At 32.5% G+C, this 16,414-nt stretch overlaps 2 protein-coding genes across 3 annotated transcripts; both read right to left on the reverse strand.

Moving 5' to 3' along the window:
• Nucleotides 1-1,509: 1,509 nt before the first annotated feature.
• LOC106442773 lies at nt 1,510-2,797 on the reverse strand. The gene has a single exon (XM_013884419.2). The coding sequence runs from the start codon at nt 2,795-2,797 to the stop codon at nt 1,646-1,648; it is 1,152 nt and encodes a 383-aa protein (XP_013739873.1). The 3' UTR covers nt 1,510-1,645.
• A 10,520-nt stretch (nt 2,798-13,317) lies between these two features.
• On the reverse strand, nt 13,318-16,335 carry LOC106446316 (mitogen-activated protein kinase kinase kinase 13-like). Of its 2 annotated transcripts, XM_048756209.1 has the most exons (3): nt 16,143-16,335; nt 13,822-16,070; nt 13,318-13,728 (listed from the first exon to the last, which is right to left on the reverse strand). In XM_048756209.1, exons 2-3 carry the CDS (start codon nt 15,755-15,757, stop codon nt 13,529-13,531), a joined length of 2,136 nt encoding a protein of 711 aa, XP_048612166.1. In that variant the 5' UTR covers nt 15,758-16,070; nt 16,143-16,335; the 3' UTR covers nt 13,318-13,528. The 2 variants fall into 2 exon arrangements, with proteins under 2 accessions (XP_048612166.1, XP_013743467.2); XM_013888013.3 differs by lacking the exon at nt 16,143-16,335 and having other exon boundaries at nt 13,822-16,108.
• Nucleotides 16,336-16,414: the final 79 nt, after the last annotated feature.

A 16,414-nucleotide genomic window follows, 5' to 3' on the forward strand; every position in this document is an offset into this window, starting at 1 on the left:
GGAAAGTCTTCTGAGTCTTTTGAAATAATGTACGTCGTCTAGACGACGTACATGGAAGTCTTCTGGTATAGTTGATCTTAAAAATAATTTATAGATTTTTTAACAAATATTTTGACAAGTGAAAAATTAAAACCATGTAAATTATAAACAGTTTTAAGTGATATAAATTAAGATATAATAAAATTGAATAGTTTTCAACATAGATGAGTGAAAGTAGTTAATTATGATATTCTTTGGCTTAAGGTTTGACAACATATGTTGTAGTATTGTATGTATTCTTAGAGTTTGATTTTGGAAAGTTTAAATGTTTTTTTGAAAAATTAAAATTTTACATATATGTGTTTATTTCTATGTATAGTAAACACTTTTTAAGTTTAATGTTATTTTATGAAAGTGTTTAGTTAGTTAATTTAGTTTAGGGTCTAGACGACTAACAGGTAAGATGTCTGGCGATTAGAAGACTTCCGGGCGACTTACAAGTAAGTCGTCTAGGAATTCTTCTATTAGACAACTTACTTGAAAGTCTTCTGGATCGAAAATATTTAACCTTATTTGAATTTTTGTCTCCATATATAAAGAAAAAATTACACATTTTCTCTTCTCCTCTCAAATGGGTGCAACAAAAATGTTATGTTCCTCATTCTATTAGAAAACTTACTTGAAAGACTTCTAACTCCCACTAAAAATATTTTAGTTTCCCGCTAAAAATATTAAAGTCTTCTGGGCTACTTACAAGTAAGTCGTCTAGGAATTCTTCTATTAGAAAACTTACTTGAAAGTCTTGTGGATCGAAAATATTTAAACTTATTGGAATTTTTGTCTCCATATATAAAGAAAAAATTACAGATTTTCTCTCATTCTCTCAAATGGGTGCAACAAAAATGTTATGTTCCTCATTATAAAACTCTCCAACCTCTCTCTAATCTCTTTAAATTTATAAACACCAAACTTTATATCAATTTTTTTTGTCTCATGTTTTTCTAACTAGGTTATCTTGTTTTGCAGGTTTTTCATCACATGGTTCTCATCTTCCACTCATTTAAAGGTAGATCTATTAATTTTAGATATGTATTTTTGTGTGTTCTATAAAGGTAGATCTATTAATTTTAGATCTGTTTTTAAGTCATTTGAACGCTTTTTTATATACAGGTTTTTTAGATCTGGATTTGATATACATGTTTTCATATCTGCAGCAGATTTTGGAAGACTTATGGGAAGTCTTCTCGGAAGTCTTCTAAAATATAATACGCTAGAAAACTTCGAGGAAGTGATTTCCCATAAGTCTTCCAAAGTCTGCTTAAGATATGTGTCATGTTTCAGAGGAGGTTGGAGGCTAAGGGTTTGTGTGGTATTTGGTTTTAGAAGAGGATTATTGTGAATGCAATCAAAATCTATATTGAAAATTTAGATAAATAATGTCTAGTATATAAAAAAATAAAGAATATCTAACTATGATTAGTACGAGATATTTTAGGAAGGAAACCAAAACTAAATTATTCAGGTTTGTTGGATTTGAAGTGTACAATATTGTACTAATAGATAGTAGAATGTTGACACTTAACCAAAGAGAGATGAAAAAAAAGAAGATATAGAACCATGTGACAACAATTTAATATGTTTTGGAATAAGATGGAATTTTACATAACTAATAATTTTCTTTCATCTTTGGTTTTGTCTTTGATCTTCCAGTGTGATCTTCATGTAGACAAATTCTTTCAAAATCGGAATAAAAAGGGAAACAAACATCTCTAGGCAAATAGTAAGGCAAGCATTCTTGAGTCGTCGTCTTATGCAAATACTGAAACTTGTTGCTGCTCGTGTTGTAGAGACCAAGGCGAACGAAACCTGCCACTAATATGACGTCGTTACTCAGAAACCATAGGGGTTTTGCATATTTGTCTTCTAAATCTGTAACTTGCACATCTTTTACATTAGCCCACGATTTTCCTGAACTGTTGTCTAAAGCCCATAAATCATATCCTCCTCTCGAATTCGAATTCGAACAAAGTACAGCTAACTTTCCTTCGTAGCTGACCAAGTCTAGAGAAGAACCGTCGCCTATTTCATCTTCCGGCAATGGAAAGAAAGACCAAGTTTCGGTTTGCATACAAAACTGAATCACATTATTTTTCCCAGTTAACCAATGCAACAAACCGTACGATGATTCTGGTTTTTCTGAACTCCGGAAAAACTCGCCACTTGGTAGTTCTAAATCATTCAGTCGCTTCCACGCGTAAGTATCAGAATCAAAAACCTCACAGTTGAGATTATAGAAACCCTCACTAGTCTTCCTTCTTTCCCACGGTAGTGGTTCAGAAACCCTAACGATCTTATATCGAAACGGATTCGATTGAATCACCATCAAACCAGTTACAATAGTAAAATACCGGCTCTTCGGGTTTGGTATGATCCGGTATTGTTTTGTAGTCGGTTTACAAACAATGTAATCGGGTATTCTTCTCTCTCCTTTAAATTTATCTTCAACACATAACAAAACTCCATGACGTGCATCACACGCTTCGATCTTTACACCTCTGGAAGAAAGATACTCGAGAGAGATTCTGGGGTTTTCAGGAGCTTCTTCGTAGGCACCACCGAAGACAACAAATCCTGGGCGATGCTTTTTATGATCTTGAATAAAATAGCCTAAAACAGAGTTGGTTTTGTGGAGATGGTGATTGATGAAGTAGAACTCATAAGATCGTTTGTTGCATGCTTTGTTTAGTAGGCGGAATTTTGAAATCTCCGTTGCAGGACAGCAGGACATGATATCTAGGATCAAGTCTTCGTTCATCATCGGCACCTTTGAAAAGAAAAATCTTAGAAATTAATTATTTTTGGAACGATCGGAGCAGAGAAAAAGATTCGTGTATAAGAGGTGATAAAAGTGTGATTTATTATGCTCCCATAGCTCTGAGCCTCTGAATATATATAGAGAGCGAGGTTAAACTGGTTTGTTGCCAACCAAAAGATAATAAATTGTAAAGGACAAGGAGACTTGGTATAAAAGGTTTCCTTTTCCGAATTGCGATTTCCCAAAAAACGGGAAGAACGAATATCTTTTCCATTTATTGGTGTTTTAATTTCAACGATAAGACATGAGCCTTGCGCAGTGTGAATTTATTTGTATATATTATTAATAGTTTTTTTTATATATTTGATCATTTTATTTATATATATAAAATATTTTTTGTTGTTATTATATAATTTCTTTCCGATGGATCGGATCAATTTTTATTATAAATAATGGAACAAAACTATAATTAATACATCATGAGTTTATCGGATTGAACATTAAACAAATTATGACATAAAAATCTTATTTTTTCCATCGAATACATTCTTGAAAAAAGTGAACAGTATTGTTTTCACAGTTGAATTATTTTGACTTTTATCTTCCATATTGTTTTGAAAGCTTTCAAATCAACCATCGAATTGATACATGTCATTTTAATATTTTTAGTCGTATACTTAAGGAAAACTTACATTTTTGTAATTTAAAGTCATTTAAAAAAATTCAAAATATAACATATAAGAAAAAATCTAACATATAAGAAAAATATAACATATAAGGTGTCCTTATTTTTGTATTTTAAAGTCGTTTTTAAAAAAAAATATAACATATAAGGTTTCCTCATTTTTGTAATTTAAAGTCATTTTAAAAAATTCAAAATATAACATATAAGAAAAATCTAATTTTTTTATTATATGGTTAATGTGATTGTTTATTTTTTTAATAATATAAAATTAAACAAAATGAAGAAGGATGCAAAAATTGTTATCAAATCTTTATTATTTATAATCATTAATTGTCATATATATGTAAATCATATTAGGTAATTTCGTAGCTTTTATTTAGGGAAAGAATACACACTTCTTATATTTTAGGTTAATATAATGTTCTCTAGTGTACATTACACAAATTATGACATAAAAACCTTATTTTTTCCCTCGAACACATTCTTGAAAAAGTGAACAGTATTGTTTTCACAGTTAAATGATTTTGACTTTTATCTTACATATGGTTTTGAAAGCTTTCAAATCAACCATCAAACTGATATATGTCATTTTAATGTTTTTAGTCGTATACTTAAGGAAAACTTACATTTTTGTAATTTAAAGTCGTTTTAAAAAATTCAAAATATAACATATAAGAAAAAATCTAACATATAAGAAAAATATAACATATAAAGTGTTCTCATTTTTGTATTTTAAAGTCGTTTTAAAAAAAAATAACATATAAGGTTTCCTCATTTTTGTAATTTAAAGTCATTTTAAAAAATTCAAAATATAACATATAAGAAAAAATCTAATTTTTTTATTATATGGTTAATGTGATTGTTTATTTTTTAATAATATAAGATTAAACAAAAATGAAAAAGGATGCAAAAATTATTATCAAATCTTTATTATTAATAATCATTAATTGTCATATATATGTAAATCATATTAGGTAATTTTGTAGCTTTTATTTAAGGAAAGAATACACACTTCTTACATTTTAGGTTAAGATAATGTTGTCTAGTGGACATTAAACAAATTATGACATAAAAACCTTATTTTTTCCATCGATCACATTCTTAAAAAAAGTGAACAGTATTGTTTCCACGGTTAAGTTATTTTGACTTTTATCTTCCATATGGTTTTGAATGCTTTCAAATCAACTATCGAATTGATACATGTCATTTTAATGTTTTTACTCGTATACTTAAGGAAAACTTACATTTTTGTAATTTAAAGTCGTTTTAAAAAAAATCAAAATATAACATATAAGAAAATTCTAACATATAAGAAAAATATACCATATAAGATGTCCTCATTTTTGTATTTTAAAGTCGTTTTTAAACAAAAAATATAACATATAAGGTTTCCTCATTTTTGTAATATTAAAGTCATTTTAAAAATTTCAAAATATAACATATAAGAAAAAAATCTAATTTTTTTATTATATGGTTAATGTGATTGTTTAATTTTTTAATAATACAAATTTAAACAAAAATGAAGAATGATGCAAAAATTGTTATCAAATCTTTATTATTCATAATCATTAATTGCCATATATATGTAAATCATATTAGGTAATTCCTTAACTTTTATTTAAGGAAAGAATACACACTTCCTATATTTTAGGTTAATATAATGTTCTCTAGTGTTATATAATTATGGAATAATGTAACACCATTAGACTAAACTATATTTTATATTAGATGCTCTAGAATTCTTTGAAATGAAATTTAAAAGGCATTTAGAGTGCCACCTAGGATTTGAGGTTTTTTTTAATTAATACAAAATTAAGGTTCTAATTTTTCAAATGCTTCTCAATTAATATATAGGGGATTAGTTTTATTTCTTTTAAGATTTAAAAAAAACGACAAGTAGAGATGGCAATCATGGACTTGGACCGTGGGCCTGACCCGTAAAAGACTGTCGCGAGACGGTATTGGTACGAGGTTTTCTAGGTCCGTAAATTTGCGGCCTAGCGGGACGGGTCTTTGCGGGACTGGGCTTTTTGCGGGATAGGCCGAAACGGGTCATGCGGGATTACATGGACCCGCATTTTTTTATTTCTTATTTTACCTGAAAAAACGAGAGATAGAGTGAGAAGAAAGCGATTCTTGTGATTTTTCCCCCAGAAAACATAGGGAGTTCCGGCGATGATGATTCGAGCTCCGGTGATGATGATTCGAGATCCGGCGATGACGACTCCAGCTCCAGAGATGACGATTCGAGCTCTGGTGGTGTTTTGATTTGGTTTTCTCTTTTTATTACACAGAACTATGAATTGCTTTATTACAATGTGAGATTTCTTGTTTAAGTTGATTGGTTTTGTTTTCAGTACTCTGCAATGGTGTTTTTCTTAAATTAAATTTGGTTACAATGATGTTGTTTAGGAGGAAAGTTAGTTGTATATCATGTCACTTGTATAATTGATAAAGTGATTCACGATTTTTTTTTTTTGAAACCAAAGAATTACAAAGAGAGATAGTTTGATGAAAACATACAACAATTGGCCAAGTTATTACAAAGACAACAACTCAATCAGATTCAAACTTAAAAAATCTTATGCTGATAACAAAAAAGACTTTTAACTCAAGAACGCAAGCACAAACAGAGCTTTATGGCATTGATTTTGATAAGGCTTTAGTGAAGCTTAATGAGCTCTCTTCAACTCTCTTACACAACTCTTCCACTTGAGCATTCATGAAGGAAGCTGTAGTAGGCGGTTTGATAAAGAGGCATCCCGCGGGACGGTCCGCGAATGCCTATATGTTATGCGGTATGGGTTTGGGCCGGCATTCTGAGGACCGCAGCCCGCGCGGGACAGGCCCGCTGTGACACCCTCGATGACTAACCCGCCGCGGTATGGGACAGGACGGGATGGGTAAACCTGTTTGACATCTCTAACGACAAGTCGGCCAATCTTATAAATTTTGGGAACATATTCATAGATAGAGGTAGACAAAAATGAACTTAAAAATTCTACATAAATATGTGAATGAGTTTTGTTCCACTGTATTTTAGGTTTTTAGTTTTATCTAAATCTCAACGATTATCTAAAGAACCCCAAAAAATTCGGGTAAACGACATATTTCCACACCAGAAGTATCATATAGTAACAGTTCCACACAATTTTTCAACTTCGACCTGATTCCACATATTAAAAGTATTAAAACCTATTTCTCCCCAGTCCGAAAGATCAAAACCCGTATCTCCATAATATATTAAGTATGAATTAAAATCCACACAATCCGATTTAGATCGGTTTACTATTCAAAAATTTGAAACTTAACCAATGGCTAACGTAGTTGAATCGACACAATCTGATTTAAAAAATTTACCAAAGTCTATTGGGAAGTTAGGTCGGGTTTGTATTTGGATCTCATGTTGGCCCGGGTTTTTAATTCGGTCCAAAACATACTAACTTGGTATCGGTTTACGTTCAAACCATTTAAACCAAGTCAAACATTCATTTATAGGAATATGAGTTTCGATCTTTCTGACTGGGGAGAAATAAGTTTTAGTACTTCTAATATGTAGAACTAGATCGAAGTTGAAAGATTATGTGACATTGTTACTATATGATACTTCTGTTGTGGTAATATGTCGTTTATCCCAAAAATTCAGAAATCTATAAAACTTCATACCAAACTCACACTCAATCTCAAATATAGAAAGATCAAAATAAATACATAATTATAACTCAAATACCCAGCGTAATGTATATTTTTTGTATTTAGTTAAATATCGAGATTTTTATATTTTAACAATTGCATTTGAAATTTTGTTTTGAATAAGTTTTTTTTTTCTAAAATTTGAAAATAATGTTTAATCTTTCAGTTAAAGTAATATTTTCTACATTTATAGAGTTAACAGTTGCTGATTTTAATTAGTTTCTGTTTGTCTCCTTCTAAACTTTTGTTTATATTTTAACATAGCTCTGAATGTTGATATATAAAGGTAAAACTGGTTTGTTGCCAACCAAAAGATCATAAATTGTAAAGGACAAGGAGACTTGGGGTGAAAGGTTTCCTTTTCCTTATAGCGATTTCCCAAGGAAAAGGGAAGAACGAATAGCGTTTCCATTTATTGGTGTTTTAATTTAACTTTAGTTTTATTTCTTTTTAGTTTTTGATAAAACGACAAGTCAGTCTTATAAATTTTAGAGGTCGACAAAAAAAACGAACTTAAAAATTCTACATACATATCTGAATGGGTTTTGTTTTAGGCTGTTTTAGATTTTTTTTGGTTTCGTCTAAATCTGAACCCATGTCAAAAAAATCCAAAAAAATTCTTAAACTTATGAAATTACCAAACTTAAACTCAATCTTGAATACAAAAAGATCAAAATAAATACCTGAAATAAATAGTTATAATTGAAATACTCAGCCTAATGTATTTTTTTGATATTTGGTTAAATATTAAGGTGTCTATATTTTAACAATTGCATTTGAAATTTGGTTAGGATTTTTCTGAAGTTTGAAAAATATTATTTTATGTCATTTTAAATAATATTTTCTACATTTACAGAGTTGTTAATTGCTAATTTAAATTAGTTTATGTGTTTCCTCCTAACAACCACTTCTTAATCTTACTATCAAGTTTTTGTTAAGTTTTTCAAGAACTTAAATTTGTATTTTCGAAGCACAAATAAATATCTAAATAAAAAAAATCTGAATTAGAATAAAAAATAAAAAATATGAATTAGAATCGAATCCGAATAAAAAGGAGGGGTTTTTGCCAAAACTAACCCACAACTTGATTTTAATCCCAAACCTATACCCAAACTTGAATCAAATGCAAAACTAACCTAAAAGCCTAGTGAAATTACAGCTCAACCCCTTGTGACCAAACAAAAAAATAGAAGCCATTTTTACGAATATAGCCCCAGTAAATCGTCTGAGTCGTCTGAGATGTTGGAAGTCGTCTGGACGACTGAAGTTTAAGTCGTCTGGTACCAGTTTATTTTAAAAATAATTTATAAATCATGTAAAAAAATATTTTGATGCATGAAAAATAAAAATCAAGTAATTATAAACAGTTTTAAGTGATATAAATTAAGATATGATAAAATTGATTTGTTTTGAAGATAGATGAGTGGAAGTAGTGAATCATGAAATACTTTGGTTTAGGAGTTTGGCAAACATGTGTTGTAGTATTGTATGTATTGTTAGGGTTAGATTTTGGAAAACTAAAATGTTTTTTTCAAAAATTAGTTTTCACCTATATGTGTTTATTTATGTGTATAGTAAACACTTTTCAAGTTTGATTTGATTTTATGAAGTCTTTAATTAGATAATTAAGTTTAGGGGTTATGTTTAGGGTGTGGACGACTTATATTTCAGTCGTCTGTTGAATAATTTACTCGGACGACGTATATTTTAGTCGTCTGTTGAATAATTTACTCGGACGACTTACATTTCAGTCGTCTGGTGAAGAAATTAAAACAGATGACTTACATGTAAGTCGTCCAAATATTCCCGCCTAAAATTTTTTTTAAAAATTATTTTCCCGCTTAAATAATTTAAACCAGACGACTTACTTGTAAGTCGTCTGGAAAGTCTTCTATTTTAGTTTCCCGCTAAAAATATTTAATTTCCCGCTAAAAATATTAAACTCTTCTGGACGACTTACATGTAAGTCGTCTGTTTTAATTTCTTCACCAGACGACTGAAATGTAAGTCGTCCAGGAAGTCGTCTGAGTAAAAAATATATTTAATCTAATTGGATTTTTTGTCTCCCTATATACAGAAAAATTTACACATTCTCTCTCCTCCTCTCAAATGGCTGCAACAAAAATGTAATGTTCATCATTCTAAAACTCTCCAACCTCTCTCTAATCTCTTTGACTTGAAAACACCAAACTTTATATGAATTTTTCAGTTTTGTCTCATGTATTTCTTACTAATCTATCTCTTTTACAGGTTTTTAATCAAATGGTACTCATCTTCCATTAATTTAAAGGTAAATCTATTAATTTTAGATACGTATTTTTGTGTGTTCTATAAATGTAGATTTATCTAATCTTCCACTCATTTTCTCTATTTTTAAGTCATTTGAACGTTTTTGGATATGCAGGTTTTTCAGATCTGGATTTGATATGCAGGTTTTTCAGATCTGGAAGACTTCTTGGACGACTTACCTGTTAGTCGTCTGGAAGTCGTCTGGACTTCTTGGAAGTCTTCTGACAAAGTCGTCTGGACTTCCAGGAAGTCGTCTGGACTTCCAGGAAGTCGTCTGGACTTCCAGGAAGTCGTCTGGACTTCCAGGAAGTCGTCTGGACTTCCAGGAAGTCGTCTGGACTTCCAGGAAGTCGTCTGAACTTCATGGAAGTCTTCTGACGAAGTCTCCCTTTCATAATAGATCTGAGCGTTTTGGTAAGTTCTTATGTCTGATTTTTCTTCATTTGGGAACTTCTTGTTGTATAAAGTTCTTACTTTTTTCCCAAACTAAAACTCTCCAAACCCACTCTAATCTCTTTGACTTGAAAACACCAAACTTTATATGAATTTTCCAGTTTTGTCTCATGTCTTTCTTATTAATCTATCTTTTTGCAGGTTTTTAATTAGATGGTACTCATCTTCCACTAATTTAAAGGTAGATCTATTATTTTTAGATATGTATTTTTGTGTGTTCTGTAAAGGTAGATTTATCTAATCTTTCACTCATTTTTTCTGTTTTTAAGCCATATTAACGTTTTTGGATATGCAGGTTTTTCAGATCTGGATTTAATATGCAGGTTTTTCAGATCTGGAAGACTTCTGGGACGACTTACCTGTTAGTCGTCTGGAAGTCGTCTGGAAGTCGTCTGGAAGTCGTCTGGACTTCTTGGAAGTCTTCTGACAAAGTCGTCTGGACTTCCTGTAAAGTCGTCTAGACTTCCTGTAAAGTCGTCTGGACTTCCTGTAAAGTCGTCTGGACTTCCTGTAAAGTCGTCTGGAAGTCGTCTGAACTTCCTAAAAGTCTTCTGACAAAGTCGTCTGAACTTCTTGGAAGTCGTCTGGACTTCTTAGAAGTCGTCTGGACTTCTTAAAAGTCGTGTGGTCTTGTCTACTCAAGTGGACTCCAAGCTTGTCTTTGTAGAGGAATGATCTATAATAGTTTTGTTTGTGGTCTGTTTTGTGAATTGCATGTCTACTCTTTTAGTTGTGATTTTTTTGTAAAATCAGTAATAATGTTTTCCAAGATGTATTAAATGTGCTAACAATGTGTTTACACATTTACAAATCAATGAAATAATAGACTTCAGTAGCCTTTTTCTTATCTTTGGATCTCTCATATGCAATAATAAACTCCAATGGCCTTTTTCTCATCTTAATAAACAAGAATGTTGGTACCTTTATATTGATACAACATTTTAAGAAGTATTTTAACCCTTCTTCCAACTCATAACAATAGTCATCATTATTGTCTATAACAATAATACTTAAGAGATGGAAACAAACAATAGTAACTAGTCAAAGCATATCATATTTTATTATAAGTTTGCGTTGAAAAACTTAGTCAAATTTAGTAAAACTAAGGGAGAGAACATATTTTGTAAATATGAGTTTTACATATCTTGAAGTTACTTATCACTCTTAAAAATACAAGTTATTCAAAAACTAACGTAGAAGACTTAAAAACTAGCGGAGAAGACGCGGACGACTTCAATCTAAGTTGTCCAGACGACTAAACTATACGTCGTCTGGTCAACACAGAGGTTATTTTTGCAATTGACTTTGAAATCTGTTATTTCGGACGACTGAAAAATAAGTCGTCTACTATTGTTTGGCTAAAAAAAACTCCAAAAAAGCTAGACGACTTACATTTCAGTCGTCATAGGTTAGTTTTGCATTTGACTGGATAATTTCAGAAGTTTGACTTTTCTGGACGACTTACATTTTAGTCGTCTAGTGAAAATTAAAATAATAATATTTTTTTAAAAGTAGACGACTTACAGTTAAGTCGTCATAGGTTAGTTTTGCAATTGAAAAAAAAAACTTCAAGATTTAATTATATACAGACGACTTATAATTCAGTCGTCCACGAGACGACTGAAATGTAAGTCGTCCAGGATTTACGAGGTTTGACCAGAATCTCAGAAAAAATCCTGGACGACTTACAAGTAAGTCGTCTCGTGGACGACTGAAGTATAAGTCATCTGTGTATAATTAAATTTTGAAGTTTTTTTTTCAATTGCAAAACTAACCTATGACGACTTAACTGTAAGTCGTCTACTTTTAAAAAAATATTATTATTTTAATTTTCGCCAGACGACTGAAATGTAAGTCGTCTGGGGAAGTCAAACTTCTGAAATTATCCAGTCAAATGCAAAACTAACCTATGACGACTGAAATGTAAGTCGTCTAGGTTCTTTGGAAATTTTTTTGAAACCAAACAAAAACAGACGACTTAACTTTCAGTCGTTTCAGGTTACAGATTTCAAAGTCAATTGCAAAAATAACCTCTGCGTTGACCAGATGACTTCCAGGTAAGTTGTCTACAGCCAGACGACTTCCTCAGACGACTTCCCAAGTAAGTCGTCTGACGAACAGATCTGGAAAAAAACTCGATGTCATACTTTAAATTAGTGAGATAAGTTCCTTAGCATACATAAGGCTTCTCCAAGCACACAGAATCACAAACGAAAGTAACCCACCCAGAATCGTTAGCTTCTATGACTCTATGAACCATAAAAAATTTAGAATCAAAATCTTGGGTTTTTTTAGCTCATTGTGGAGAGAAAGTGAGAGATATGTTGTGTTTAGTTCACAAGAATGGAAAAAGAAGAAGGGTAAATCGATTTTGGGAGCATTAAGAGCTTCAAATTGGTTGTTCATGGTGGTTGTGGTATTGATGACAATGGCAATCTTATAATTACTTGAAGATGATGAGGGTGAGAGAGTAAAAATGTCATTTTCGAAAAAAAAAAGAAAAAAAAAATTGATGGCATTTTCGTAAATTATATGAACTTGTGGGGTGAATAGGGCAAAACCAATTTTCAAAAAAAAAAGAGGTTAATTTTGTGTTTGACTTTAAGTTATAGGTCAATTCTGCAAAAAGCCCTAAAAAGGATTTAACCGGATTTGCGATGTATTACTATATCTGAACCGAAGCTGAAAAAAACATGAACTAATTTAAACTGAAATTTAAAAGTTCGTATGAATTTAAATTTCAGGTCTCCAAAAACAAAAATAAAATTCGATTGGACCCGATGCTGAGTCATAGCTACTAAATTGAAGCATTGTAATCTATTGGTAAAATCAACACTAAATAAATTATTATATTTAAATTATATATAAATTCGTATATTATTTGCATGTAAGACATCATATCATGTATATTAAATAAGACTGTATTATTATAATTAAGAGTATCTAATATTAATTAATGAAATTTCAAAAAATTCCCATTAATAAATGGAAATTTTTTCTCATAGAATAACAAAGTCCAAAAACAAGATTCCAATTGGTAAAATGTCAAACAGTATAATGTTTATAGAAACCATTTTGACATTTTCTTAAATAAAGTGCTTTTTACCAAACACTAAAATAAAAAGTATTCTAAAAACTCGAAATACTACGTGCCTTGAATGTTTAAAGAAACAAGAAAATAGAATAAATTGATTTTAATCTCTTACCAAAGCTGATCAAATTATGTTATGCACATAAAAGAACAACCATTATAACATTAGCTACCAAAAACCATTTAAGATCTTGATTTTTGTATAGTGAAGCTGTACTATGTTTAGAAAAATCCATTACAACAATAGTATGCCATTGAACTCAAAAACCATTTAAGTTCTTGATTTTTATACCAAACTCCAAAAAGCAACTTGCAATAGCTAGCAAAAAGATGATGAAATCAATACTCTTGAAGACAGAATCCCAAAGAGAACTTCTAAACTAACTGACAAAAAAAGTGTTCTAAAGATCCTTACCTCCTTTTTTCTTCTTTTTTGTGTGTTTCTCACGTCTGAATCCATGAAATGATGACTAAAAAAAGAGTCTTCATTAAACATCTTAATGATCTGGTTTAGATGAAAAAGCTAAGGAAGCTCCGAGTCAGAAGCATGACCAGTTTGTAGTCTACGTCTCCTTGGACTTAGTGGACTCATTGGACTCAAAGGCAATCGACTATCCTTCCTCGTTTTTATGCTCCTTCCAAATGAACTCAAGGGTAATGCTTTTGGTGATGATCTTGCTTTTACCGGCGAAGTTCCGGTTGATCTCAACTTTGTTGACGACCCTGCGTTGATGATTTTTAAGAGAAATCTAGTGTTATCATTTATCGATCAACTTAACTACATAGTTGAAAAAACAGAGAGGTGGAAACACTAACCTAAGCTTGGACTTTTTCTTAGCTTGACCAATTCTTCACTGTTCTTTGAAGCTGAGACCTTTTTGATGGGAGCTTCTGAGTAGACTGATCTTGTATCTGAGTATTCAGATATTGTATCTAAACACAAAGACTTTGTATCTCTTATTATCCCTGCATTAGGTGAAGGATCTTCAACTTCTGATTCGCTTGCCTCTGTACTACTGCTTTCTTTTGAGTTTGTTGGATTCATCTTCTCTCTTTCCAAAACCCGGTATGAGTACAGCTGGAAAGGAATTTGAGTCACCGACGCCACGTGGGACCCTAACTCACCTGGGAACTTTCTCAAGTACCTTGCTTCCAAATCCCAACAGTCAACTAGTGGAGTTTGAATCTGAGGGTGACCATGGTCCGGATTCACAACTAGGAACTTCTTGATGTAACGTAGTATCCGGCAGATGGAAGAGAAGTTCGGACGCTGGCTCGGTTCCGAGTGCCAACACCGTTTGATCAGACAAACGAGGTACTTTGGTGAAGGGAAAGGGAAGAGAGGTCTCTCTCCCATTCTAATGTTGATAGCCATTTGCTCACCTTGGAGATGACTATCTTCAAAAGGTACTTTACCTGTTATCAGCTCAAAACAAACCATCGCAAAACTATACACATCGGCTTTATGCGTCAGCTTCGATTTCGGAGTTTTTGTGCCTTGTTCCATCTCCGCTAGAACTTCAGGTGCATACCATATCACAGGATCATGAGTGCTTGCTCTCGAGGAAGAAGAAGACTGAGATTTGACCGAAGATAAACCGAAACCTGAGATTTTCACGTGGAAATAACCTTCGGTGTAACATCTCTCTTTCAAGAGAATATTCGTCGGGTTTAAATCTCCATGGAAGATATCATTCCCATGGAGATACTCCATCCCTCTCGCTATCTGCATCATGATATCAACCACCACGGAAACGGAGAAGAGATACCTTCTTCTCGGTCCACAATTCTCCTTCATGTAGCTCTGCAAATCTTTGTGCATCAACTCCATAACCAAAAAACATTCTTTCCTCTCTTCGTCATAGAATCCACACAGGTACTGATGTATATTCGAATGACAAAGTGCTAAAAGAGATGAAATCTCTGAACTCAACGGCTCAAGATCGCTGAAGAGGTGTCTCACAACAAAACTATCACCAAACCATTGAATCTCCTTGTAATGTCCGTCTCCATCTAACCTCCTTTTCACCTGGTAATCCTTTGAGCCGAGAAGTATCGAACTCGGAAACAGTTTACCGTTAAACTGCTCCAAACCGATTAGCTTCTTCAAAAGCAGATCAGCTAAACGCTTCTCCGTCTTTCCGATCTCGTCGGTGTTTGATTTCCTCTTCTCTTGCAATGCCTCCACTAGTTTCCATCTGTCTTCTCTCCACGAATTCTCGAACCGGCTGCAGACATCCTTTGGAACAAGATACTGTTTCCCAAACCTCCATTGAAACAGCTTAGGATCATTCCACTCTCTATCGTACTTTCTCGAGATCACAACTCTCCTTCTCTCCATCTCAGAAGGGTCGAGGCCCGAGATTTCTCCCGCAGCCTCGATCGCTTCAACAACGGCTGGGAAATAACAGAACAAGTTGTGTATGTGAAACTCGACGCAATCTTTGTTCTGATGAAGATTGATGACTTTGCCCCACCAGTCACTATTGTCCATGCAATGCTTGACGTATAACTCTCCTTCTTTAAACACTCTGTAAAGCTCTCTCAAGGGATGTTCAAGGGCTTTCCATTTGGTGTGCTTCTCTTCCAGTTTTAGATTCTGTCTGATCTCTTCGGAGACCGTGGTGAAAGCTAAGCTGAAGATCTCTAACAGCAGACAACATTGTCTTTGGTTGATCAAGATATCGTCTTGTAATACCATAAGAGCATTTAGACTTCCAAGAACTTCGCCAATTTGTCTGAACTGTTCCATTCGACAAATGTTGTTGTGATTAAATCCTCAAATCTCCTTTTTAATCCCAAAACCCCAACAGGAAAATAGGCTTGAGATTTTTGAACGCTGTAGAAAAACTATCAGAAAAAATGTTAAGAATTTGAATTACATTACACATTTATACAGCAGTTAAGAACAAAATGAGACCAATGAACATTGAGATATACAGATAAAAAGTACAAGGGTTTTGGGACTAAACCTGAAATGACGTTCCTTTAATGTTCAAGGATCCATTAATCAAGCATACATAATCACATCATACAGGAAACGAATCATCAGGACAATTTTCGACCTGATCATCCAAAAACAATCTCAAAAAGGAAAACCAACAGTTTATAAGATTTTGATAAAATGTTATACTCACCTTTTGAAAAACAAACTCTATTCACACGGAGAAGGAGAAATTGAAGCAACCGAAGATATCTAAAGGGAGATTATTTTCCCCTAATTTTTCTTCACGTCTGCTAAGAAAATCCCTGATTGTTTTCTTTCTGTAGCGGTTTCCCAGGAAATTAAGAAAGATTAAAATTGCAGGAATATTTAGGAAATGTTCTTATTGTTTGGCACGTTTGTACTGTTGATCGTTGAAAAGATGTTAGGGTGTTCTCGGCAGTCCAAGATATGATGCGTTCCCGT

Source organism: Brassica napus, chromosome C4 (genome assembly GCF_020379485.1).
Source record: "Brassica napus cultivar Da-Ae chromosome C4, Da-Ae, whole genome shotgun sequence".
Lineage (NCBI taxonomy): Eukaryota > Viridiplantae > Streptophyta > Magnoliopsida > Brassicales > Brassicaceae > Brassica > Brassica napus.